The following is a 25,415-nucleotide window of genomic DNA, read 5'->3' on the forward strand; positions in this document are numbered from 1 at the left end:
TTTGGATAAGCGGTGAAACATCTTCAACTTAAAAAAAAAAAAAGTCCCGATGACAACCTTTAAAACTACTATGATTGAATCTACCTGGATGAATGAGAGTCTTCATAGACATCTTTTATAAAAGCATCAGATATAAGTCTTGGCAACAGCTACATTTATACCGAAAACATGAATACACTAGACACATATAACATCAGCCACAGGATCCTGGATTCAACCTCTTAGTCATTTTACTTTTTGGAAATTAACAAAGGGCTGCGCAGTGGGGCAGTGGTAAGTGCTCTCGTCCTGCAGCGAGAAGGCTAATGTTCAAATCCTAGCTGGGATCTTTCTGTGTGGAGTTTGCATGTTCTCCCCGTGCATGCATGGGTTTTCTCCAGGCACTCTGGCTTTTTCCCACAGTCTAAAAACATATATTAATTGGTGATTCAACATTGTCCCTAGGTGTGACTGTGATTGTGAGTGGTTGTGTGGCCCTGTGACAGACTGGCAAACAGTCCAGGGTGTTCCCTGCCTTCACCCAACAGTAGCAAGGACAGGCTAATGCAATCCCAAGACCCAGAAAGGATTTAAGCGGGTTAGAAGATGGACATGGAAAATAACAAATGGTCTAAAATCATAGAAGAAGAAAAAATAATAATAAAAAACCACCAAATACTTCTGGAGAGCCTCTCTTTCCCTACATCACAGCCCTGTGACTTTCTGGTCAGATGATCAGCTTCTCTTGGAGGTACTGAGGTCCTAAACAGAGACCTATTTTTGATTTTTTAACACCTCATGCTTTTGCTGCACAAAAGTTAAACAGTTTTTTGTAATAATGAAGGATTGACAGCCAAAAAAATCATTTTACATCCTACCAGTTGTGTTCTGTTGGCATTAAAGTCATTTTAGAAACAGGTCATTTTTTCTGCCCCTATCAACAACAGTTCATAAAACTGCTAGACCTTTTTGTGTTGAAGGGATCTGAAAGCTTACAGATGTAATGAGCTGATCAGAGCTGGCAGCAGCTGCAGTGGACAATGAATCTGCAGTCACTAAGAGGCAGAAAGAGCAGCATCACTGTCAGCACAATGACCCCTAACATCTCTGAGTCACTTCAACTGTACAGTCTTTGTTACTGTACCGTTTTTAATGTCCTAAATGCAGTAACAAGATCACTTCCCAAGAAAATAACTGCCCAAAACTAATTTTCTAACACAAAAACTTAAGCTACAGTTTGAAAAAATATATCTTTGGTTTGCAAGAAACCACACAGTCTGTACTGAACTGCAAGAAAAAAAAAATGTCATCATGAAAAAACGTATTTAAATTCAACCAATACAGTTTAACCATAGAAAGATCAAAGACAAAAATTGGGATTATGATTTTATAAAACTAAAAAAACTTACACACAAAGAGGAACATTAAGCTTCAAGAAGAAAAAAAAAAGAATAATTTTCCATGTACACAACAGCAGACCTCACGACTGTGTTTAACAGTAAAAGAGTATTTTAAAAACACAATATATAAGGAAACGTAACTTGTGAGTAATTTAGAAAACAAATCAGCGAGGCTGATCAGAACAAAAGGTTTCAGTTTGCTTGGGAGCTTAAAGACTGAAGTCATGAAGGAAAGGTCACATGTTCTGATGAGACAAGACTGTAGCTGCATTAATACTGAACGCATCAAATTCGCTGTTCGATGCTCCTCCAGAAATGTGTTCATGAACTTGATGCTCCTGACGTGTGGGAGGAGATACCACCACATTTTTTTGCCTCATAGCTACATGGAACCATCAACTGTGCATCTAATTTACAATGTATGGAATACATGGATGCTGTTGAGAGATCAGGTTTATTTATTTTAAGGATCTCTACAAACATTGGTGATCATGTCTTCATGTCTGGGGTCATGAGATCGTTCAGAGACTCTCCCAGTACGGTGAGGTTCACCCTCTACTGCAGGAGCTCCTACTGCCGCCTCTCCGTAACCCGGTTTGATGACTTGCTGTCCCACATTATTCAGAGGAGAGAAAAAGTAAAAATAAGAATAAAATTATAGGAACTTTTCAGTATCGTCTCGATGCAAATGCAAAATATATCAGAAAGTTTAGGAGGAGAACAATAAGGTTCTTTTGGACGACATCCGCTGATCATCAGCACGTCACGGGCCAAAGCTGAGTCTCTGATTGGTTGATGCAACACGTCTTCTTTGCCAATGTTCAGATATTCAAGCTGTGGATGCAGCGGGACGGCCTCAACGCACTATGATACCTGCTAACAGACTGCTGCGCCCAATGCTCAAATCACACTGCAGGACCTCTGATCCCATTATGACTGTTTCAGAGTGATTGCCTGATCTGTGTTTCTCTTGTACAGTCCCTACCGTACAAAGCTGTGGGAGCATGGATATAACACGGGATTGATGCAAGTCTGGCTTCATGAACATTATGAGTTCAAAGAATGAGGTCAGCTGACTTCCTGGATAAACGGAATGACCAGGTAAATCCATCAATGGCACTTCTCCTCCCTGATGGAATGAGCATTTCCAGGATGACGGTGCCAACATTCGTCAGGGTTAAACTGTTGACACAGTGCTGCAGGATGCAAACAGTCCTCTCACACATAGTTTGACCACTGGAGTTCAAGACACACTGGAGAAGACTAAGCAGAACCTCAATTCTCCCATCAACATTTCAAGATTTTGGTGTGAAAATCAGTGCAGTAAGGTTGTTTTACATATTAGCTTTTTATAAGGAGAATAGGAGCAGATAGGAGAGTTTTAATAATCTAATCCAAATAGAAAGCTTGATTTTCACAATAAAGCACCACAGAAAAAAACTTTCCAACATGCTGTTTTATTAGCAAAACTAGCTCAGTGGCCTAGGGGAAGAGTGTCCACTCTGAGACTGGGATGTTGCGGATTCAAATCCACGGTTAGGTCATTCCAAAATGGGGCCAATTTCTCTCTGCTCTGCAACAAGAGGTTGGATTGAGGGTTAAAAAAGCAAATGGTTCCTGAGTAAAGTTGCTACTGCTCAAATACGGAAAGCAGATTTCTTGGATTTAAATAAATGTACTTAAAACTTTATGTTGTGACTGCAGGCCGAGTGTCTTAAACATTCAACAATTAAGATGTTGTTGGCAACACCTACAGTGGGGCAAAAAGGTATTTAGTCAGCCATCAATTGTGCAAGTTCTCCCACTTAAAAAGATGAAAGAAGCCTGTAATTTTCCTCATAGGTATACCTCAATTGTGAGAGACAAAATGAAAAAAAGATCCAGAAAATCACATAATGATTGGAAATAAATGTGGGCATAATAAGTAAAAGTGTGATGTAGAGACGCTTCATTGTTTTTAGCATTTCATCTTGAAGCATACTTACAGTGGAGTTCTTGTTTTTTAGTCAGTTCCTCACAAAAGTGGGACTTTTTCCTGCATGCTTTGCTTGTCTGGCTTTGAACAATGTATGCATTTTGATTGATCCCTTCAGGATCTACCTTTATCATGTTTTAGGTGCAGAGTTTGAAGCTGCTGTTTCTGAAAAATGTTTATTTTCTTGTGTTTTGGGAGCAGCAGTGTGCTGGTATCTCTTCAAAAAAACCCAGAGAAGTATGATTCTTCTTCGATCAGTTATTAATACTTGACCCAATTCACAACACACAACACTAGCCCAGGTTTGTTAGGGATACTTGGGGACAAACAAGTAATTTTCTAGCAAGGATGATAGTTCTACATTGCATTCTTTTTGTGAATCCAGTGCCAAACACTTTCCATCACTATTATATGTAATATAGTTACACATAACTTTAGAGTTGTGCAACAATCCACAGAACAAAATAAATCTCTATAATTAAATGTCAAATATTATAAAACAGCTTTTTTTTCCATTCCTGGATCTCATGCTGCATTTTTGTGTCAATAGTCTTTCCTCAGAAGAATTACAGGGTTGTCATGTTCAGAGATTCATATAGAAAAGCCATGGACAACCCCTCTCACCCACTGTACCAGACTGTTTCGGACCTCAGCAGCTCCTTCAGTGGCAGACTGCTGCACCCACCATGCAAAAAGGAACGCTACCGCAGGTCCTTCATCCCAGCTGCCATCAGGCTGTTCAACCTCAGCCTAAGTAAATAGTTTTTATTGTTTTAGTTTTGTTTTTTATTCCACTGTACAAAAATGTATATACAGATGATTCTATATTCCTGCACATCTTTTTCCCTGTTTTTTATTTCAGAACACTGTTATTTTTGTAAATATTCTTTCTAAAATGTGTATTTGTTAATTACTGTCTGTACATACTTGTACCAAACTCCATGCTACTGTGACAAGGAAATTTCCCATTCGTGGGATTAATAAACAAATCTAATCTAATCTAATCTAATCTAAAAACTTTCAGCTGTGTTGTAACTGAAACAGTGAAAGGCTTGAATGACCATCTGTTTGTGAAACAGATTTTTGACCAACCTAACTGTGTTTCGTTGGATGTAAGGCTGTTTTTCCCCAAAGAAAAACTAAAACTGAGGATCTCAGCTTCAGGACTTATGTTCATGATTTATTTAAATTCTCCACAGACGATTGTAAAATACAAAAAAAGCAACTGAGGCTTGCTGATGCTTACCTGGAATACCTTCAAAGGGCATTGGTTATTGACATGAAAACCAAAGGGTAACTGCAAAGATTTGGTTAATTAGAAAGATTTAGCAGAAGAGGGGACGGTGGGAGTGTGGAGGCGGCTGACAGGAGGCATGCTGCCTGAGTTTGTTTCTAAACAGAAGGCGAGCTCACAAACGGGCTTCAGAACCATACAGTCTTTAGAAAATGCGCCAGTTTCATCAGCCCACAGATACCAAGACAGCGATAAAGAGATGTGAGGAGGGAAAGTGGCAATGAGAGTAAAGTGGAGTGAAGAAAAAAAAAAAAGAGGACCCCGGAGCCGCTGTGTTGAGCTTTCTGGTTCATTTGTGTGTTTTCTCCCCCTTCATTCCCTAAATTCTGCATTAAATCCCAAAGTGGATTTTTCCCCTGTTTCTGCTCTCTTTTTACCCAATTATCCATGCATCCCTACATTTCGATATCTCTTTTTTGCGCACGCCTCCTCTTTTTTCCCCCTCCTGAAGCCTCTACATTATTCATGCTCTGGGTGTTACCTCATCAGTCAGTACAACGCACGCTCTGCCAGTTAACCCTTCGTCTCACATTACCCAGTTGGCTGCAGCATAATCCTTGCTCCATTCTGAGCGAGAGGCGAGCAGGAATCTGCTTTCATTACAGAAGTGTCAAACGCTGCTGTGTTTCAAACATTTACAAGGAGTGATCATGACGTGACACACTCTGCAGCAGCTTTTCACCCCACTGTCATCAGTCAGGGACAAAATCCTTGTTAGTGGACGGTTGTGAGAAGTTTGACTTTGGAGCTGCAGGTTAGACCCCTCACTATTATAAGTTTCCATGCCAGACTGGAGCCGGTGCAGTACAGTTATGTTCAGGCTTCACTGCCAAATTACTGAACTTATCCCATTAAATATCTATTTGTTTGGTTATAAAAACTGCTCCAATCACACCTTACAGCAGCTTCTATGAGATACTACACATGTCCCTCACCTCTGCAGCTGCCCACAGTCATTGCCATCCATGGTTTCTCGACCCGTCTGCAGAGCAAGCTGCTGCTGGATGCCACAAGACCTATTTTGTTTTAATAAAGTAGTATGAGCTGTTTCTGCACAACCGGCTCCAATACATTAGTAACTGCATCAAAAGTAATGAAGCAAATGTGGATATGCATTGGTGGTTGTAATATGCAATAGAGTAAAACAAAAATTGAAGTTGAAAACTATAAAAGTAAATCAAAATAAAAGTTTTTAAAAAGTGTTATTCTTTCCAGCCAATGTCTGCATTTGTATAAATATGTAACAAAGACTTATAGGCAGGTATATGAGAGATAATTGGATACATTCATGCTAGGTTTACCTGGAACAACTTAAGATAAAAATTGTTGAAGTAAAAAAAATGTAATGAAACATTTCTGTGTTGTTCATATTTAAATAAAAAATCATGATTAGATTTTTATATATTTAAAACAAATATTAGAAAGAAAGAAAAACTCACAGAAATAATGTTAATCATGATCAAACTGAATGTTTGTAATAACTTGGACCAAAAGTGGTTTTTATTTAAAAATGTGGATTTTTTTATTTGGTTTGTTGTTTTCTTGCTTTTAGTTAGAACTTTTAAACAATTGAATGAGAATTGGGTTTGGGTACTATTATAACTTAAACTACTTTTAGTGACTGAAGAACACTGATAAGGCTTATCAATTTCTTTTAATGTGGACTCACTGCCGTGGAAGGAAATTCTTCCATACGAGTGTCTGGTAGAAAGAATTTAGGTCACAAAGCTTGTTTGGCCAACAGACCAGCCCACTGCTTCTATGTTTGACCGTTGTTCTCTTTCTGTAGTGCTGCATAAACTTGCCCTCTATGTAAAGAGAAACGTCTTACAGAAAGTTCCTCTTTTGTCTTATCAGTCCACACAATAAATGAAGATCACTCAGGTGTTTTGTCTAATGTGAGTCGAGTCTTTCTGAACCAATAGTCCATTCTTTGTAAAAAGTCTCTTTTTGATCATCAAAGTCTAAATATAATGAAGTTCTAGTTTTCTTTGTGTGTAAAGGATGATCACTGTTGTTCTCAGGAGCTCAACATCTGCAGAAATGTCTTTGAAGCTCTGTTGGACGGAATAAAATAAGTGATTACTGATGCCAAACTGTCCCAGCAAAAGATGACAGAGTTAGAGTCTAATCACATATTTTGAACACTCCACTTCTCATCCTCTCTCAGTACCCTGTCTCTTTGTATTGATCTCCTTCAATCTTCCAGTCCTCTCACCCTCCTCATCCTCCATCCTGCGAAGCTTTTGTGTACAGATATAAATGCCTCCCTGATCCTCTGCACCTTAATCTTAAGGAAGAAAGGAGAGGATGAGAAGGATGAAGTGAGGAAGCCGGTCATGCCTTGCAGGTGGAGGAAGACAATAACACTCAGATGAAAGAGGAGGAAGATGAGAGAAGAGACAGTTGAGAGGTAAAGGCGATGGGTGGGAGGAGTCAGACAAGAGGGTCATTCAGAAACGACTGAATGAGAAACGACTTGTGGAATAGATTTATTTATAAAGGACGAGTTTAAAAAGTTTCTGCCCAGAGAGAAATTCTGTTTGCCTTTAAAGCTGTCAGTTGGGGGGGGGGGGGGGGGCTCCCTTAGCAAAGACCCTTAATATACAGTTATAATGAGGGAGGCTCATTAAACCTCCTTCACACAGAACATACGTAATGAACGCTCACTCCTCTCTTTTTTAAAGATAAAGGAGGCTCTCACTCACCTCCACCTGCTGGAGACCCAATTAAAACCAGACTCTGTACGATGCTGAGAGCGCCGTAAAAGCTTTCAGGACCAGAAGACTGCAGAAATGCCAAGAAGGACATGGCTTTATGTCGGTTCCCCGGAGAGATGCAGCCGGGAAAGCAGCAGGAGATTAAAACTTTGTTCAAAGTCACCGTCAAAATTTCCAGATTATGACAACTTTTACATTTTGCTAACCATTCATTTTAATGAGTCGATTCATATCAGCCACTTTGACCAGCCAAAAGACATTGGCACTGAGGAAAATACAGGAAGCTGAGCTGGAGGTAACAGAGATGAAGATGCTGAGGTTCCGGATGGTTCAGACATGTCCCAAAGGAGAAAACAGTGAATCTATTGGTAGAAGGTTGCTGAGTCTAGAGCTGCCAGGCAAGAGGTCTAAAGGAAAACCAAAGAGGAGGCTTATGGATGCAGTGAACAATGACATGAAGGTAACTGGTGTAAGAGTAGAGGATGCAGAAGACAGGGTTAGATGGAGGAAACTGATTTGCTGTGGCGACCCCTCGAAGGGAAAAAAAGAAAGAAAAAGAAGAAGATTTGCATCATAATTTATGGTTGCCGACAATTCATAGTCGATATTCCTTTTGAACGAACCTATTTACTGACCCAAACATCATCCCTAGAACATCTTTAGCCAAAACTTCAACCAGTGTGACTCGGATAAATACCTGGATACTGACCAGTGCAGGTTAAGTTTTCCCTTCCTTGCATTTATTGCAAGATAATCACGTGTAAATTAAATATGTGTATAAACAATAAAGTAAACATTTTAGTTTCCTAAAGTTCAGCTCACTGTTGTTTTTCCACAGCAGAATAATCCAAAGGGAACATTATTAGAACATTCTACCACACTGTATGGTCACACATCTTTGCTAAATTCAAAGTGTTTCCACACATTGGACTGGAATGATGTTAAAGCACCCTGGCATCAATAGAAGTCGTCTTGAAGATCACATTTGATACTTCTATTTTTCTTCAGGGGGCATTTGATGGTTCCACAGAATAGTGAAAAACAACAAAGTTTAAAACAAATTGACATTTCAAGCTCGGATCTGTGCTGACCAGCAGGGACGTGTTCCATCATGGTCTTTCACTGACCCATCAAATCTGTCAGCAGATTTGATGGGTTTGGGACCTGCTTACAGCGGGGGATCCAACTCTCAGTTCAGCTCTTTCTTCTTCTAACAAGCTGCCTCAATGATTGCACCCCCAGACTCATCCCTAGAAAAGACCCACAAAGCGATCAGCCTCCATGGTAACAGTTGTCATGGAAACCTAAAGGGCAGACCAGGTGAAGCCAAGCAGGAGGAAGATAAAAGCCAAAAATTAAAAACTACTTTTTAAAAATAAAGCACTCTTGTTCTGTTTGGGGAAAAGATCCATTTGGATGTTTTTTTAAACTTAGATTGCAGAAAATATATTTTTTGACTTATAAACCAACAGAACTGCTTATTCAGTTACACCAGAACAGTTATTTAAGTAAAGATTTGATCTCATTAGAATCAATTTGCAGGGTCAAAATAGATCAACTTCACTAATGGTCAGTGTGAAAGGACAGTGCACAGGGATTACATTAAAGATCCAAAACATTTTTAATCCTCTTATCTTTTAGAGCTACCAAAGTGACATTCATCAAAGTCTAAGGATTTATTTTTAATCCAGAAAAACTGTGAAACCATTTGATAGATAGCTCTGATTATTGAGTTTACTTGACTGAATATGACAAAAGATAACAGTTAGAAGTTTAATGACACCCAAACCGACGTAGTGGTGTTTGGTCCATGCAGTTCATGTGACTCCTCTGCTTTTGTGTCCTTTAGGTTCACATACGAGACTGACTGGAGGTTTTAAAGTGGACAGTGGCTTGAACTTGATCATCAAATCAGTACTTAGGCAGTACTCAATCTGATTACTGAAACTTACTCTGCCAGTCTGCGCTCCAGCATTTCCAGCCGTTCGTGTTCTGCTCAAAGCGCCTTTATTGGATTCCCTCCACTGGTTTTTTTGTGCATTTTAGAAGTTTTATGAGGAGTATTTTATTTGTTTTTAACTCTTTAAATAAAACATATTTCTGATCTCTACTCTCTCCTAAAGCTACGTACACAGCTGGGATTTAAGAACACCCTAAACACACATTCTTGAACGCAAGCGTAGCCCATGGTGTTCATACTGAACAAGCAGGGAGGGGCTTCTTCTTTTTCCGTATCTACTGTTTACTAGCACACGTCTGCCACCTACAGTTGGTAGAGGCTTGGTGTGAAATGTTGAAGCGGTTCAAATCCCGTGACTCTTGATTAAGGCTTTTTCTTTCATAGCTCTATTCCAATATATGAAAGACTTGGTGTCAAATCATTATGGCCAGGCACAAACCACAATTATTAATTTATCTTCCTTGATCAATTTCTTAATGGTTGGGACTTCCATGTGTAACTACTAAATCCAAGTCCTTGACTGGTCAAAGTTAGGGGTTGTTATCGATGACAAACTGAATTGGAAGCAACACACCAGACACAAACAAACTAAAGTCTCAAAAGGTATTTGAATCATAAATAAATCTAAACATATATTAGAATACAACAGTAGATATTTTTTTTTTTTTTTTTTTTTTTTTTTTTTTTTTTTAACTTGTCCTGTCCAACAGCTAGGCAAACAGATGAGAGCTGAGGGCCTCTTGTGTTGGACATATTTTATTCTAACAAGAGGGGTTATTCATCTTCAGACAAACCAAAGGTATGTCTGAATAAACCCCTTTTGTAATTGAGGCCAAACTTTATTAATTTCAATCATGTTTGAAAATCTTTGGTGTTGGACCGGACGGAAAAGGAAAGAGGGGAACAAGAGAGAGGGACGTTAGAGAGAGGGGGGGGTAGGAGGGTGATAATAGGAGGGGAAGGGGGGTAAGACCATGAAGCAGCATAGAGCAGACAGGTTTACTGGTTGTTTATCGTTACGGTACGGTTCAAATGTAGTACAAAAAGGGCGGGGCCTGTTCACACACACTCAAATATTATCAACACCCCTGCTAGCCGCAGAAATGTCCACATGTCAACATGCACACAAAACAGATAGTGTTCACGAACGCATACCTATGCCTTTAAACCAACTAGTGTGAAATCTTTCATTCATTCAATCATGCAAACTATTAGTGCAAAGGTGAGCTAACACCTGTGCTCAGGTGAGTGTTTATGTTCTTCTAAAATGGATGGTGGAATGTGAAAAGAAGGAGGAGGAGCGCCCAGCCACCCCCACACCCATACCCCCGCCGCAGCAGCAGCGGCAGCCGGAATCCCCCCACCGCCACACGGGAACTGGCAGGGAACAACCGCCGCCCGGGCGACCAAGACCGCCACCCAGGCCAGGGCCAGCAGGACCGCCGCGAGGCCCCCAGAGCCAGAGAGCAGGGAGGCGCAGAGGGAAAGAGAGCGCCGCCCCAGCCCAGCCAGGAAAGCAGCCCCCCGCCGCGCCGGAAGAGCCCAACGCAGGGCCCCACCGGAGAGGGACGCCCACAGCCCCAGACGAGCACCCCACCACCACCCAGGAGTTCCGGGCATCCCCCCGCCCCGACCCCAGGTACGAGCCAGGACCCCCCAAGGGAGACCCGCTCCGCACTCCAGGCAGCCACCCACCCGGCCCACGGTTGGTCCAGGTAGGAGCAAGGCAGGGGCCCGCCGCCCCCGCCCAGGAGGGGGGAACCCCGGGGAAAAAAGGGCGGCCCATAAGGGATGTTATAAATATGGCCCGACCAGGCTCGGCCATGTTGGAAGTTTGGCGGGGCCCAGCGCCCAGGGGCAAGGACCAGGACCCACCCCCCAGGGACACGAACACCCCCGGCTCAGGTGTAATATGAACCCCCCCACCGCGCGGAGAGAGCACCGCCGGGCCCAGGGAGCCGGCACCCAAGGGACACGGCCGCCATCGCCAAGAGGCCCGCACCCCCCACCAGGGACGGGGCAGGGGACAGATGGACCCAGGTCCCACCTTCCTTGTAAAATGTGTGTGCGTGTATGGGTGTTTGAGAGGGTGTTTGTGTGCATGTGTGTGTGTTTATGTTTGAATGTATATATTGAAGGGGGAGGGGTGTGTGTACTAAGGGGGGTGCAGTTAAAATTGGCGAGTAGGGCACTAAGGGGACATCTCCTGATTACTCACAGTGATGTCCCCTCACCCTCCACACCAAGGGGCCCTAAATGTCTAAGGTGCGGTTAAAATTGGCGGGTAGGGTGCCAGGAGGACATCTGCTGCTTGCTTGCAGTGATGTCCAAGCACCCCCCCTACCAAGGACCCTACGTGTCTAAGGTGCAAATAAAACCGAAAGAGGGGGGGCCCACTCCATACGGCAACCATAGGAGGGGGGCCACTCCCAAGTAGCCCCCCCCCAAGGCGCATCGCAGGCTAAACCCCCCACCCCCTCACCCTAATATGAGGTTATATAAGGAAGGGGGTAAGTTGGGGACAGCTGGTAGACTGTCCCCCGGTGGTCAAACAGCCGTCCCCCAGCCCACCCCCAGCAAAGGGGCCAGGGCCACCCAGCCCAGGGGCCCACCCCCGGAGGCGCCGACACCCCAGGCCCGGCACCACCCACCCCACACAGAGAGAGAGGAGCCAGAAAGCGTCGCCCCCCCCCGGAGCAAGCCCAGGCCCCCACCCCCAGACGCCGGCCCTAGAAGAGCTCTGGTCAGGCCTCGACGGGACCGAGGAGGCCAACCGGCCGAGGCAACCACTGATTGCCTCAGCGGAGACCCCGACCCGCTAGCCCCCCCGACCCGTACTAATAATGGGCCCCCCCTCCCCCCCAGAACGCCCCCCCACAGGACAGGGCCGACAAGCCCCCCACCCCACCCCACCCCAGACCCCGCAGCCGAAGCGGGTGATACCCAGAGCGACCGGGGGCCCCGAGAGGGTTGTCCCGTCCCGTCCCAGAGCCAGGGAAGGGCCGATCCCAGCCCCAGGTGCAGATGGGCAGCCCATCCGGCGCCGCTGGGCCCCCCCCACCCGAGCAGGGCCCCCCGCCAACCCCCCCCAGCACAGGCAAAGGGACCACCCCCCCAAGCCAAGCCAGACCACCACCCCACCCCCCACCACGCACCCCCACACCCAAGCCCAGAGGACCACGCAGCGCCCCAGCCCGCCCCACCCAGGCACCGGACCCGACCCCCCGACCAACGGAGCCCCCCACCGCCCCCGCCAGGCACCGGAAGCCCCGACCCCCACCCCAAACCACGGCAGAAGGGCAAGGAGCAGCGACGACCAAGCCCTCCACCCCCTAAGTCATGGAGTCAACCACAGGAGACCAGAGAGACTGAATTCTTTCAAAGTTACTTGAGCTTTGGGCTGACATTTTTTCCAAGCTGATATGATCAAACAGCAGATTTCTGTGTTGACTTATGTTTATATTTTTCTTGTTTTTCCAATTTATTAAAATAGTTTTTTTGGCAATACAAAGAGTTATGAAAATGATAGATGCTAATCCTTCTTCTATATCGATGGCACTCATGTCACCAAGCACACAAAGTGACGGTGAGGCAGTGATTGAAACCTTAAGCCAGACTGATACATCGGCACATACCTGCTGCCAGAGAGCCTTGACAGGAGTGCAGAACCACAGTGCGTGCATGTAGCTGTCGGGTAGATTATTATCACAGTGCTCGCAAATGTCTGAGTTACTGAGACCCATCTTGAACATCCTCTGTCCAGTGTAGTAAATTCTGTGAAGAGTTTTGAGATGGATTAGCTGCAGATTTGAACTTTTTGTCAGTTTAAAGGTGTTTAGACAAAGTTCTGACCAGAAGCTTTCATCTGTGCTGATGCTCAAATCTGCATCCCATTTTTTTGTTGGAAGGGCAATATTGTTATCTAAATTGCATAAAAGTTTGTATATTTTGGAGAGAGTTCTATTCATTGAAAAATTAATCAGAGTGGTAACTACATCTGGTAGCTTTAAATCGTCGTCTTTAATTTTATACTTTTTAGTAATACTTGATTTAAGTTGCTGATATTCCAAGAAGTTATTTATTCCATGTTTGTCTTGAAGTTCCTGGGGGGTTATGAATCTTCTATCAATAATTACGTGCTCTAGTTGTTTTATGCCCCCTGCTTGCCAAGCTGGGAAGTGAATCATTTTTTTGTTAATAAGGATGTCCGGGTTGTTCCAGATGGGTGTCATTTTGCACGGTTGAATTGATGATTTTGATATTTTGAGAAATTCCCACCAGGCTGTTAAGGTGGCATTTATATTAATGCTTTTGAAACAATCCTGTTTTTTAACTATTTGGCTAATAAATGGTAGCTGTGACAGGTTGATCTTTCCACATAACACCTGTTCCAAGTCTAACCATGAGTTGGTTTCTGGATTATTTTTTAACCATTTTAAGATATATTGTAATCTATTTGCAAGAAAGTATTTGTGGAAATTAGGTAGTTCTAATCCTCCACAGCTTTTTGCAGATTTTAAAGTTTTTAGACTAATTCTTGCAGGTTTGTTGTTCCATAGAAAGCTTGATATGGATGAGTCTAATGTTTTGAACCATTTTAATGGCGGTTGTGTGGGAATCATTGAGAAGAGATAATTAACTTTGGGTAAGATTTTCATTTTAACCGTGGCTACCTTGCCCATAAGGGACAGAGGCAGGTTGGTCCAGCGTGTTAGATCGTCCTGTATGCTTTTCAGTAATGGGGTGTGGTTTAGCTGCACCAGTTCTGATAGTTTGGGGGAAAAGTAGATACCCAGATATTTGATATTTCCTGTTTTAACTGGAATTGTGAGTCTTTGTTCCATATTCCTGTTGAGTGGTAATAAAACAGACTTATTCCAATTAATGGAATAGTCTGATATGGAGGAGAATTCATTTATGATCATTGCTGTTTCATTTACAGAATGTAAATTCCTTAAAAACAGTAATATGTCATCCGCATAAAGACTAATTTTATGATGGCTGTGTTTGGTTTTTATTCCTATAATGCTCTCATTCTGTCTTATTGCTGCAGCTAAAGGCTCAATGAATATAGCAAAAAGAGAAGGAGAGAGTGGGCAGCCCTGTCTGGTTCCTCTTCCAAGAAAAAACCTGTTTGAAGTCTGTTTATTAGTTCTAACTGATGCATTGGGGTTGTGATATAATATTTTGATCCAATTGATGAATGCTTCTCCAAAACCAAACTTATGGAGGGCAGCAATAAGGAACTTCCAATTAACTCTGTCAAAGGCTTTTTCAGCATCCAGCGATAGTACCGTCATTTCCTGGTTTTTAATGGTGGCAAAGTCTATTATATTAACTAGTCTACGGACATTATCATCCGAGTGTCTGCCTTTGATGAATCCAGTCTGGTCGAAGTGGATTATGTGAGGAGTGATTTTTTCTATTCTCTGTGCTAGTGCTTTGCAGATAATTTTTACATCTGCATTGATTAAAGAAATGGGGCGATAGCTTGAAGGACTAGTGGGATCTTTGTCTGGTTTTAGAAGAAGAATTATGTTGGCTGAGTTCATGTTATGTGGCATTGATTGGCTCTCATTAATAGATGTGACAGTTTTATAAAATGTTGGTGCCAGTTGTTCCCAGAATTCTTTATAAAACTCAGCAGGAAAGCCGTCAGGCCCTGGTGCTTTACCATTAGGCATTAGTAATAGAGCTTCATGAAGTTCAGACGGCGAGAGCGGAGAATCTAAGTTTGTGATTTGATCCTCATTTAGCCTGGGTAGGTTTACATTATTAAGAAATGAGTCAATACTTTGCTCTGACGGATTGATCTGCGGTGTGTACAGGTTTTTATAAAAGTTTTCAAATTCGTTATTAATTTTGACCGGGTCATGGGTGACATTTCCTGTTTGGTCCATAATAGAGGTGATTGATGATTTTTCTCTGTTAATTTTAAGCTGATTAGCCAGAAATTTGCCAGATTTATTAGAGTTTTCAAATCTTTCAAGTCGCAGCCTTTGTATTTGAAATTGTGTTTGTTTATTAATGATGTCATTTAACTGCAGCTTTAAATTTTTCAGATCTCCCAGAATGTGTTCCTGTGCAGAAGCAGCATAAGCAGTCTCCAGGGTTTTGATTTTATTTTCTAATTCTAATAAATCTGCTTTCTCTTTGCGTTTTTTGTGCGTTGAATAAGAAATGATTTTCCCTCTCATGACTGCCTTTGCTGTTTCCCAAAGAACGCACGGTGGGATGTCTGGAGTATTGTTGAAGTCTAAGAAGGTTGCCCACTCTTTTTTAAAGAATTCAAGAAATTCCTGGTCCTTTAACAGAGACGTATTAAACCTCCAGGTTGTACCAGAGGGTGTGGATTTTTCCCTAGAAATGTTTGCAGAGACTGGTGCATGATCACTGATAATAATTGGATGGATATTGGAGCTTTGAATATTTTTTAAAAGAGAGTTACTGATTAATAAATAGTCTAAACGGGAGTGTGAATAATATAACAGTAGATATTTATTGTACTGCTCCTTAATATTACCACATTTAACCTACTGTATAGAAATTTGGGGGGTTAATTATAAGAGCTCACTACATCCCCTCTTTTTACTTCAAAAACGAGCCGTCAGAATTGTACATAAAGCTGTATATCATACAAACAATTTATTTTATCAATATAGACTTTTCAAACTGTATGACCTTGTGGATTTTTACACTGCACAACATTTATACAGAGTCAGTGGGAAATCATTACCATTCAACATCCAAAAACAGTTCTTAGAAAATGAAGGAGGCTACAAACTGAGGGGATGAAGGAACTTCAAGATCAAACTGATAAGAACCACAAAGAAAAGTTTCTGTGTGTCGGTGTGTGGCACTAAACTTTGGAACGGGTTAATTAATGAGCTCAAAAAATGTTCAAATATCCAAATATTCAAGAAGATGTATAAAGAAACTCTGATTTCAAGATATGACGATAAGAGGTGTTAAGAATCAATAGGTGTTTGAATAATTCCAAATTATTTCCCAAAATGTGTAAACTTGATTGTGGTGAAATAATCAAACATCTTTTAATCAATGATTTTTTTAATTGTAATGTGCAATAATGATTACTGAAATGTTTAAATTACAATCAATAAGCTATTCATTTTCTTTACTTGATCTGCAATGTGTAGCAATAATTACTGGTTTATTGTGATAATGTGTTCTATGACATATTGGTTAGCAATACTGTTTACTGAAATCATGAATGAATGTTTTCCAAAGGTAATCAATCATTTTGTTACTTGAAAAGAATCAGAACCGGATTACATGAATTGTAAAACTATAATTAACTAACTACTGAGAATTAACTCAGTAGGGGTGGGATTATATAAATTCACCTCTTCCCACTCCTTTTCAAGCAATAAATCACTACTTGACTTTAGTTAATGATCACTGTATTTATTTAAGCAAAATGTAATTTAAGGGACTCTTTTGTTTTGTTTTATTTTCTGTCTTTTTAAACTATGCATTTCAACATTTCTGTAACGAGTTTGATAAATATGTGTAAATTCTTTATTGCTTTGTCTACAATGCTTGAAATAAATCAATGAATCAAATCAAAATCAAATCAAAGTTTAACCTTGTTTAACTTTCAAAGCGGTTTAAATTGCAACGCGTTTTGTATTTATACACGAAAATGGTTGTAAAAAGTTGCAGAGGGATGCGTGAATGCGAGCGTTTTGAACATGGAAGCCCAGGGTGGCCACTTAAACGCACTTGAACACTTCAACCTCAGGTCAGCTGATCAGTTTCTCCTGAGGTCCAGGCCGAATCTCAAAGGGGAACGAGCTTTTAACTTCTGTGAACCAAAGCTGCGCAACTCTCACTGAACGGCCATCAAACATCCTCTGTGTCCAATTTTTTGAAAACATTTTTAGAGCAAAACTCTTGACTCAACATGAGAGTCAACTCTGTAAATTATAATAAATAACATTGAGTTGGTCTAAATGCTTCTTTAGTGGAGAAAAAAGTGGAAAATGTGTTTTGGATAGGATGAGTCTCAAATACCAAAATTTATGTGATAAAAGCAGAGTCTTACATTCATTAATCTATGTTAATAAGTGAAGGATCAGCTAATTCAGTAAAAACTCCAGAGCCTCCTGAGATGCAGGAGGCAGTCATGGCCGCTTTCACTAATTGATAACCTGACCATCAACATAATGAATTCTGCATGAAGTGAGTGAAAATCTCATATTTGCATGAATTATTAGCACGCTGGTTTTCCCTGCGGGGGCAGGACTAAAGTAATGACGCCTCGCTCACAGAACACCAACATTCCTATGGCCTCCAACAGCATTTCCAGCTGCTCACAGCAAACCTCTTCCTGCAGAGAGCTGCATTTGTGAATTATATCCTTTTGTGACAATAATGGCCTTGAAAGCTTCTGAATTGAAAACTGTGAGATAATGTATTCCAGGAAGCCTTTAGTCTGTAATTCTGTTTATCCTGTCTGACAAAGCAAAGACTCGACTGGGTTTTTCCCGTTACGCCGAGTCAACCCTGCATAAATTTCACTTCAATATATGTAAACCTACCATTTCCAAAATCAGTGGAGATAGATGTGAGGTCAAACCTTTATCATTAGGTTTCAGGAAAGGCCAGGGCTCAACTTTCTCATACCATCGGCCTTTCATGTGGCAGTAGATATTATTTTAATACTTTAAATTAAATGCTTCAGTTTAGCAGCTGGAGAGGAATTTTGAAAATTTGAAAAAATTGTGAATGTTATGTTAAAACACACAACATCTTTCATGCTTTATTGTTAAATAAATGCCAAATCGGCATTTCTATTTCTGTATTATCCTCTGCAAATCGATTATCTTTTAGCAGCATTTCAAACTGAAGGATGCCAACAGGGTTATGGACTGATGCAGGAAATCCTCCATAGGAAAAAGAATAGAATTCATGGTTTAATCAATTACAAGTCATTCACTTGTTCTAAGTAGAACAAATTATTATCCTACTACCCCTGTGTTTTACTGTTGTTCTTTGTTTTTTTATGCTGACAGTTTGACTCTAGAAATTACAGGGCACATCTTCCAGAAAGGTTCTCTTTTGACTCATCAATCCAGAGAACACTTGTCCAAGGGTTTTTGGGACAATCCAGGGGATTCTGTCAAATCTGACACAAGTCTGTTTTGTTTTATTGTTATAGATTTTTTTCATCCTTTCACTCTCCTATGGGTTTATTTTTGACAGTTCACGAATGATGAATCACAAACTCTGACCCTGAGTGAAGCCTGCTGTTTTTCTATGTTCTGCTTCTTTCATAAGCCTTTTTCAATGGTATGTCACTTCTGCAATGGCTCTTCTCATCACGGTTTTCTGTATGAGTAGTTAATGACAAGTGTCTGTGTGTGTTTTTTTCTAGAAACCTGAAACTGCAGAAATGTGTTTGCGAATAGACAGTAATATGTCAGTTTTTTTTTTGTCTGAATAGGCTTTTTTTTTTTTAAGATCTTTGTTTTTTATTCAGCAAAAATTTCAGTGCAAGTCAGGCAGGGCTGGCAGTAAGTACTAATTACAAAAGAATTAGATTACAGTAACATATTAACATTTTGATGTAACCATTTAGTGTCAAAGTAGTAAATTTTAACCTGCCATATTTTTGGTTTAATTTGTCCTAGTTTTCCTGAGGCACACAGGTTTGATTTCCTTTTTTTCAAAGTAGATAAACATTTTCATACTTATAAACTAAACAGACTAAAGCAAAGGTTGCTCTGCAGCAACAGTCCTGCCCACAACGCAGAGGTAGATTTGCTGCCGCTCTGCAGAATCTATGTCCTAGAAGACAGCACAGGTTTTGGCTAAAAAAGGCATAATCCTAATTAAAAGACCACTGGGAACGCTGGGTCTTAATGAAGTAGCTGGCACATGACAGTTGTCAGGTGATACTTCCCACTAAAAACGTAATCGTTAAAAAAAACCCAAGTAGAGTTGTTTTAAACCCAATTCAAAGATTAAAAAATAAATGACCTTTTTCTGGATTAAAAGGTTAAATCAAACAATTTCTACTCCAAAAAATTAGAATTGCTCAAAAAAGTAATCCAAAAATATATCTCATCATGAATAATTAAAGAATTGTGCTAACTTAAGCGAAATAAACCAAGTGGTTTAAGCTTACTCAGCTTTTGAAACAGACCGAATAGGTTTAGACATTATTTTCTTTAAATAAGTCAAACACCAGAAAGAGTCTTTTTCCAAAAAGAGCCATAACCCTGACTGTTTTTACACACTGCGTCTTTTACAGTTAACAGTGAACATAATGTCTGTTTTGCAAATGATTACCTGAGTGTGTGTGTGTCTGTTATGGTGTGTATGTGTGTGTGTTCTGGGATAAGGGGCAGCGTGAATGAGAGCGAGGGGGAAGATAAGAGAACAAGTGATACAGCGGTAGAACAAGAGAGGCACACAACTGATTGATTAAACAATGGCTGCTCATTAGAGGGAAACTAGCTGCAGGTTGTGTGTGTTTGTGCGCTGAATCGCCTGCCTCAAAACGGCAGATAAAGACAGAGCTGGGAGATAGACGCACACACGCAGAACCCACGAGCATGAAGATGAGTGTGGCTGTGGACCAGCTGCTAAATATAGCTCATGGGGGAACTAGGATAACACATTACTATGCCTCCATCTGACATACACACACCAAAACACAAACGCACACACACACAAATGCATACACACAGGGCTGAAGAGTCTGCTCTTGGAATACTGGAAACCTGATGTGCCATTCTTCTCCTGCACTCCTTAAAAAGCACATAGCCGCGCGCACACACACACATACACACAGGAACAAACGCAGATTCCACCCGACACAGGCTCACATCATCACATCCAGTCTGAGCGTGCTCAGTATGCATTGTCCTGTATGTCGAACGGGTTGTATGTGGACTCATTCCATATACTTGGTTGCAGAGTGGGCAGGGTGTCAGGGACTGACTTTAATAAAGCCAAAGTGAAATGTGTGCCTTCTCGCTCTGCCACAAGCATTTTCTGTCTCGGCTTTAGACCTTCAGCAGCAACACAACTCTCACTGTCAGTAACACAATGTTGTCGCCCATTTTTATTACTATAATACAACCTCCGCGCCTTGCAACTGTTATACATCAGCACACATATCACACTTTTGCAAGGAGAATAGCAGCTCTGAGTATGCATTAAAGAAATATGTGGTTTGTTCCATTTTTACATCAAGTTTGCCACAACCTAAAAAAAAAACTTCAAAACCTAATTTTGTATCGACTTTTACTTTAGATTCAGCTTTGGGCAAAGTAAAAAATAAAGATTGCTGCATTTACTGCTGAAGAAATTCACAAAAATAGTGCACAATGAGGACCCATAAAGGACATTATTCTGAATTTGAATGTAAACACAACTCACGTTTGCTCATTAAATACTGTAATCAAAATGTGTTTAAACATAAGAATTAGCAGCTCTTTCATTGATAAAATTACCATGCACCAATGAAAAACTACTATCAAACAAACCAAAATATTCTCAAATGTCCTCCTGCATTTATGAACAGACACGCTGAATGTGGTCTTGGTGTGAAAAGGACCCATTCAGGTCAAAACTGTTTGCATGGGGCAGTCTAGGAGCAGCAGCTGCAGTGTTATAGATAGATGTGGACTCCACTCGGCTGTGCTGCAGCCGCTACAAATATTAGTTCAGATAAATAGGACTGAGCAGACAGAAAGTCTTTATGGATGAATGGCCTTAATTTTCAAAATTAAACCCCAAGTGCTGACTCTGCATGTTAATTTTGGGTAAACTCCAGATCTTCTAGGCCTACCAAATGGATATTTCTTGGAGCCAAAACGCTTCTGAGATTAACTTTGAGTTTTAAATTCCTCTAATTACTCTTAAAGCACATTTACAGTGGGATGTTTGCACCACACCAGAGTTCATTTTTTCGGATAGTCCCCTTCTATCTGTCTCATCAGTAATAGCAGTGTAGTAAGTGAGTGTGCATTAGTGACCAAGCTTCTTGAAAACAGACAAAAAGTGTTTTGCAAAAGTAACATGACAATATTGGAGTAGAATCTATTTGTTATATATCTATGCATGTAAACGAAACTATATATTTTAAGAACTTTGCCTCAGAACACCAACTAAAGTCTGTTGTGTAGCAGATGATCAAATTATGTGCCGTAAGCCTATTCTAATGATAAACTACCACGAAAATGAATAAACTTAGAGAAATTAACCAAAACCACAAACCCATTATTTATTTAAATATATGTTTTATATTCTTTAAAGCCAAAGAGCTGTAAAGAAGGAATGAAAGAGTTGCATGTTGCCCTGCTGCTTAAACTGAAATACCCATATTTAGACACTTATGTCATTTAATATTTGGTAGCGAAACTTGCGTTTTCCATTTTTTTATGCTGCTACAGTAATGGTCAGTGGACCTTGTCCTGAAGCTCAGCCTCTTGAAGATTTTAAACAAACATTCTTTCTGCTTCACTACACGACACTCGCTTAACGTATTTACATTTAGGGTAAAAACCCAACTTTTTAACGAGTAACCCTGCCTCAGGGAACATAAAGCACAGCTTATTGGTGCATTATTTAAATATTTGCCTTGGGCTCTGTTTTTCAGCTTTTCTGCTACAGTTGATATTGTTTTGAGGCTTTATAATACCAAGATGAATGAAGAAGGTGGAGAAGAAAACTTCATCGGTTACTCCAAATTTACCTTTTTGGTGAAGTCCATGGCTTTGAGAATGGAAAGGTTGAGTGTTTCCAATGAGGCCAGAACTCCTTCATAGTCTCCCATGTGCTTGGCAAAGTAGTCTGTTTTCACAAACAAAACATCCAGTTTTTGAGTCAAACTGTGCAGCAAAAGTATGCCATTAACTCTGCTGCTACAAAAGAGCATATACTTAAGATTAAAATGGTCATTTTAATACTGGAGGGGGTCAAGAACAGTGACATGGATGTTAATGTGAGTGTGTGAAGTGTACTCACCACAGAGTTCCTTAGTGTCTACATTACTATCACAGCAAGCAGAGGACCAGCAGAAGGACAGAGAGGAGAGGTGAGAAGTAAGGAAAGTGGGGGGAAAAAAGAAAAGAAAATGATGCATCAGAGACAAGGAGAGGTTTTTAGCATGCAGTCTTACAAATTCTAACGAGTACACTAAACTCGCACACACCAACACAAAAGAGAGTCAGAGTTTGGCAGGCGGGGAGCGATCCAACAGGATTCTGACAGGAGTCTGAATCAGTCCAGCGGCATCACTCATGCTCGCTCCACCGGATGGGGAGTTATTTGGCAGCAAATTCTTCACTGCTGTGAAATGAGACTTTGCCTGGTTGAATGATGGAGAGAGTGAGAAAGAGCACAGACAGGAAGGACTGACTAAAGGAGGGGAAACGTGATGATGGGTGAACCAAAGAAACTCTGTGCTGGAAAACAGGAAATGCTGCCTAAATATTTAATTAGTACCAATTGAACTTCTGAATAAAGCTGTGGAGATATATATATATATATTAGGCCTGCACAATATACCGCAAATTTATCGTTATCGCGATATCAAGCTGTGCAATATGCATATCGCAAAAGTCAGCAAAAATCGCAATAAATGTTTACCTTAAATGTGCTAAAATAATCTTATGGCAGCTTGAAGCATTTAACGAATCAAATAAATCCATTTATGCATTTGACTAATCGGATGGAACCTTTCACATTGTTGACCAATCAGATGAGCCCTTTTATGTTTGATGTTTGCATCCTTCTGCGACAAGGGTCATTTGGAGTATAAATTTTAAACTGTTGCAATGAAATAGGAATGATGTTTTTGGTCGTTTTGCTATTTGTTTATGTATCGCAAATTATATCGTTATCGCAATATTGATCACTCATATCGCATATCGCAAGTTTTCCTCATATCGTGCAGCCCTAATATATATATATATATATATATATATATATATATATATATATATATATATATATATATATATATATATAAATATATATATACACACATACATACATATATTCCTTGTTTTAAACTTTAAATTTACTTCTCTTTGTCAAATAATGAAAGAAAAACCCAACGTTTCTTCGTTTTGTTCCCTTTCATTTCTTTTGTAAAACACCTAGTACAACATCTTTTATTTTTGTCGTTGTGGAAACGAAAAAAATGACATTAAAATTGAAAGCTATGAGGCAGATTTTTTCTTTTTTTTAACCTAGAATTCCTAAAATTCAAAGCCTCAAATGTTTTGTTTAGAAGTCAGTAGATGTTTTTTTTATTTCTTTGTCAAATAATCAAGTAGTTCGATAAAACACCTGTTTGGCTAGAGAAAATACAACATTTGATCATTTTCTGTCAAATACAACTGACTTTGTTTTTAGCGTTTTTGACTTTGTCCCCATTGTGTGTCCGTCTGTCACCTCTTGGGCTCCCAGAAGGGCGGTTTGTCTGCCACTCCTGTGTTAAGTAGTTCATCCAAAACTTTGGCAATCCGGCCCCATGGCCTCTCCTTCCTCACGAAGTCCTTGTAAAATGCATGTTTTGTAAAATAACTGATGTTTTTTTTTTTTACTTCAAAATTAAAATTTCCTCATCAATGGCAAAACTGGACATTGTGTCGGCATGACACCTTAAATATAAAATAAGATGTATGGATTTTAATGAATGCATTTCAGAAGCTATTATTTTGTAACGGTTCCCGTTTTTTACCTTTTTGCTGCAAAATCAACACATTGATAGAACTTCTGTCTAAAGCTTGCATTGCAGAGAGACTGACGTCAGATACAGACATGACGAAGATGATGTTAACTTTCCAATTGAGCAATGAATTTTCTATTGTCTTGTGTCAAAACAATGCAGCAGAGGTCCACCGCAGACAGCCCAGTGTAAATGAGTGTGTGTGGGTGTGTGTGTGGGTGTGTGTGTGTGTGTGTGTGTGGATAAACTGGACTGGTACTGGGACTGTAAATGGTTTTGGGCCTGGTAAGTACATAGTCAAGGGCTATATAAATATACACCATTTAATATTTTACTTTTAAACACATCCATTTATGACTTTAGGCTTTTCTAGCTCTGATGTTTTACTAATTATATGGATTTAATTGATATTTTTTTATTTAGATCATTTTCAAGTAAGTACACCTTTTAAAAGATAATTCAAAAGAGTAAAAAATGTTCTTTAATGACAAAATGTAGTCGATACCTCAGTGGAGGGAAAATTCAGGGAAAAATAGCTTAAAGAAATACATGAAAAAAGTGATGTAAACAGAAGTCTGGATCTTTAGAGGTTTATGGTTTTCATCTCCATATGATTTATTATTTTATTTATTCAGCTTTTTTCAGTGTCAGACACCAGATCATCTGTTACAGTCTGATCTGGCATTTAACATTTTTCACAGATTTTTTAAGCTACTTTGTGCTTCCTCATTTAACATTTGCTTTACCATAGTGCAGCTTTTAAATCCTCAATTACTTTAGACAGTTTTGAATTTATTAGTTATTGAGGCAAATTCAGACAAGGAGCAGAGAGGAAGAAGTTGATGTTCTCTTTGGGAGTGATAAGGATGGATAGAATTAGGAATGAATACAGAGAAACAGATCATGTTTTGGAGATAAATTCAGGGAGGCAGAGAGATGTTTGGACACGTTGAGAGGAGAAACAGTGATGTGTGTTGGTAAAAGGATGCTGTGGTTGGAGCTACCAGGACAGAGGAGAGGAAGACCAAAGAGAAGGCTCATGGATGCAGTGAAGGCGGACATGAGGGTGACTGGTGAGAGTGAAGAGGATGCGGAGGAAAGAGTTAGGAGGAGGTGGATGATTCGCTTTGACGAACTCTAAAGGGAGCAGCCCAAAGGCAAAGAAGTAGAAGAAGTCCTGTGGTTTCTGCTCATGCATGTCAGAAAAGGATAGCTCCTGCTGTTCACATTTCTATTTCACAATCAATGAGCCAGCAGAAACAATCATGTGCTACTTTAAATTCAGATAGTGGTTATAAGTTCTCTATAAGTCTCCTTTTTTAATTCAGTGATTAACTGAGGGATTTGTAGCGCATTTTGTGGAGAAAAAAGAAAACT

General features: G+C 40.3%; 1 protein-coding gene across 2 annotated transcripts in view; it reads right to left on the reverse strand.

The window, feature by feature from the left end:
* necab2 (N-terminal EF-hand calcium binding protein 2) overlaps positions 1–25,415 on the reverse strand; it is a 142,892-nt gene that overhangs the window by 77,180 nt on the left and 40,297 nt on the right. For both annotated transcript variants that reach the window (XM_023955968.2, XM_023955967.2), the window contains exons 4-5: positions 22,328–22,353; positions 22,056–22,153 (exon numbers count right to left, since the gene is read on the reverse strand). In XM_023955968.2, the coding sequence (XP_023811736.1) occupies positions 22,056–22,153; positions 22,328–22,353 (124 nt within the window). The remainder of the gene's footprint in view (positions 1–22,055; positions 22,154–22,327; positions 22,354–25,415) is intronic.

Source organism: Oryzias latipes, chromosome 6, assembly GCF_053564925.1.
Source record: "Oryzias latipes strain Hd-rR chromosome 6, Olatipes_Hd-rR_3.1".
NCBI lineage: Eukaryota > Metazoa > Chordata > Actinopteri > Beloniformes > Adrianichthyidae > Oryzias > Oryzias latipes.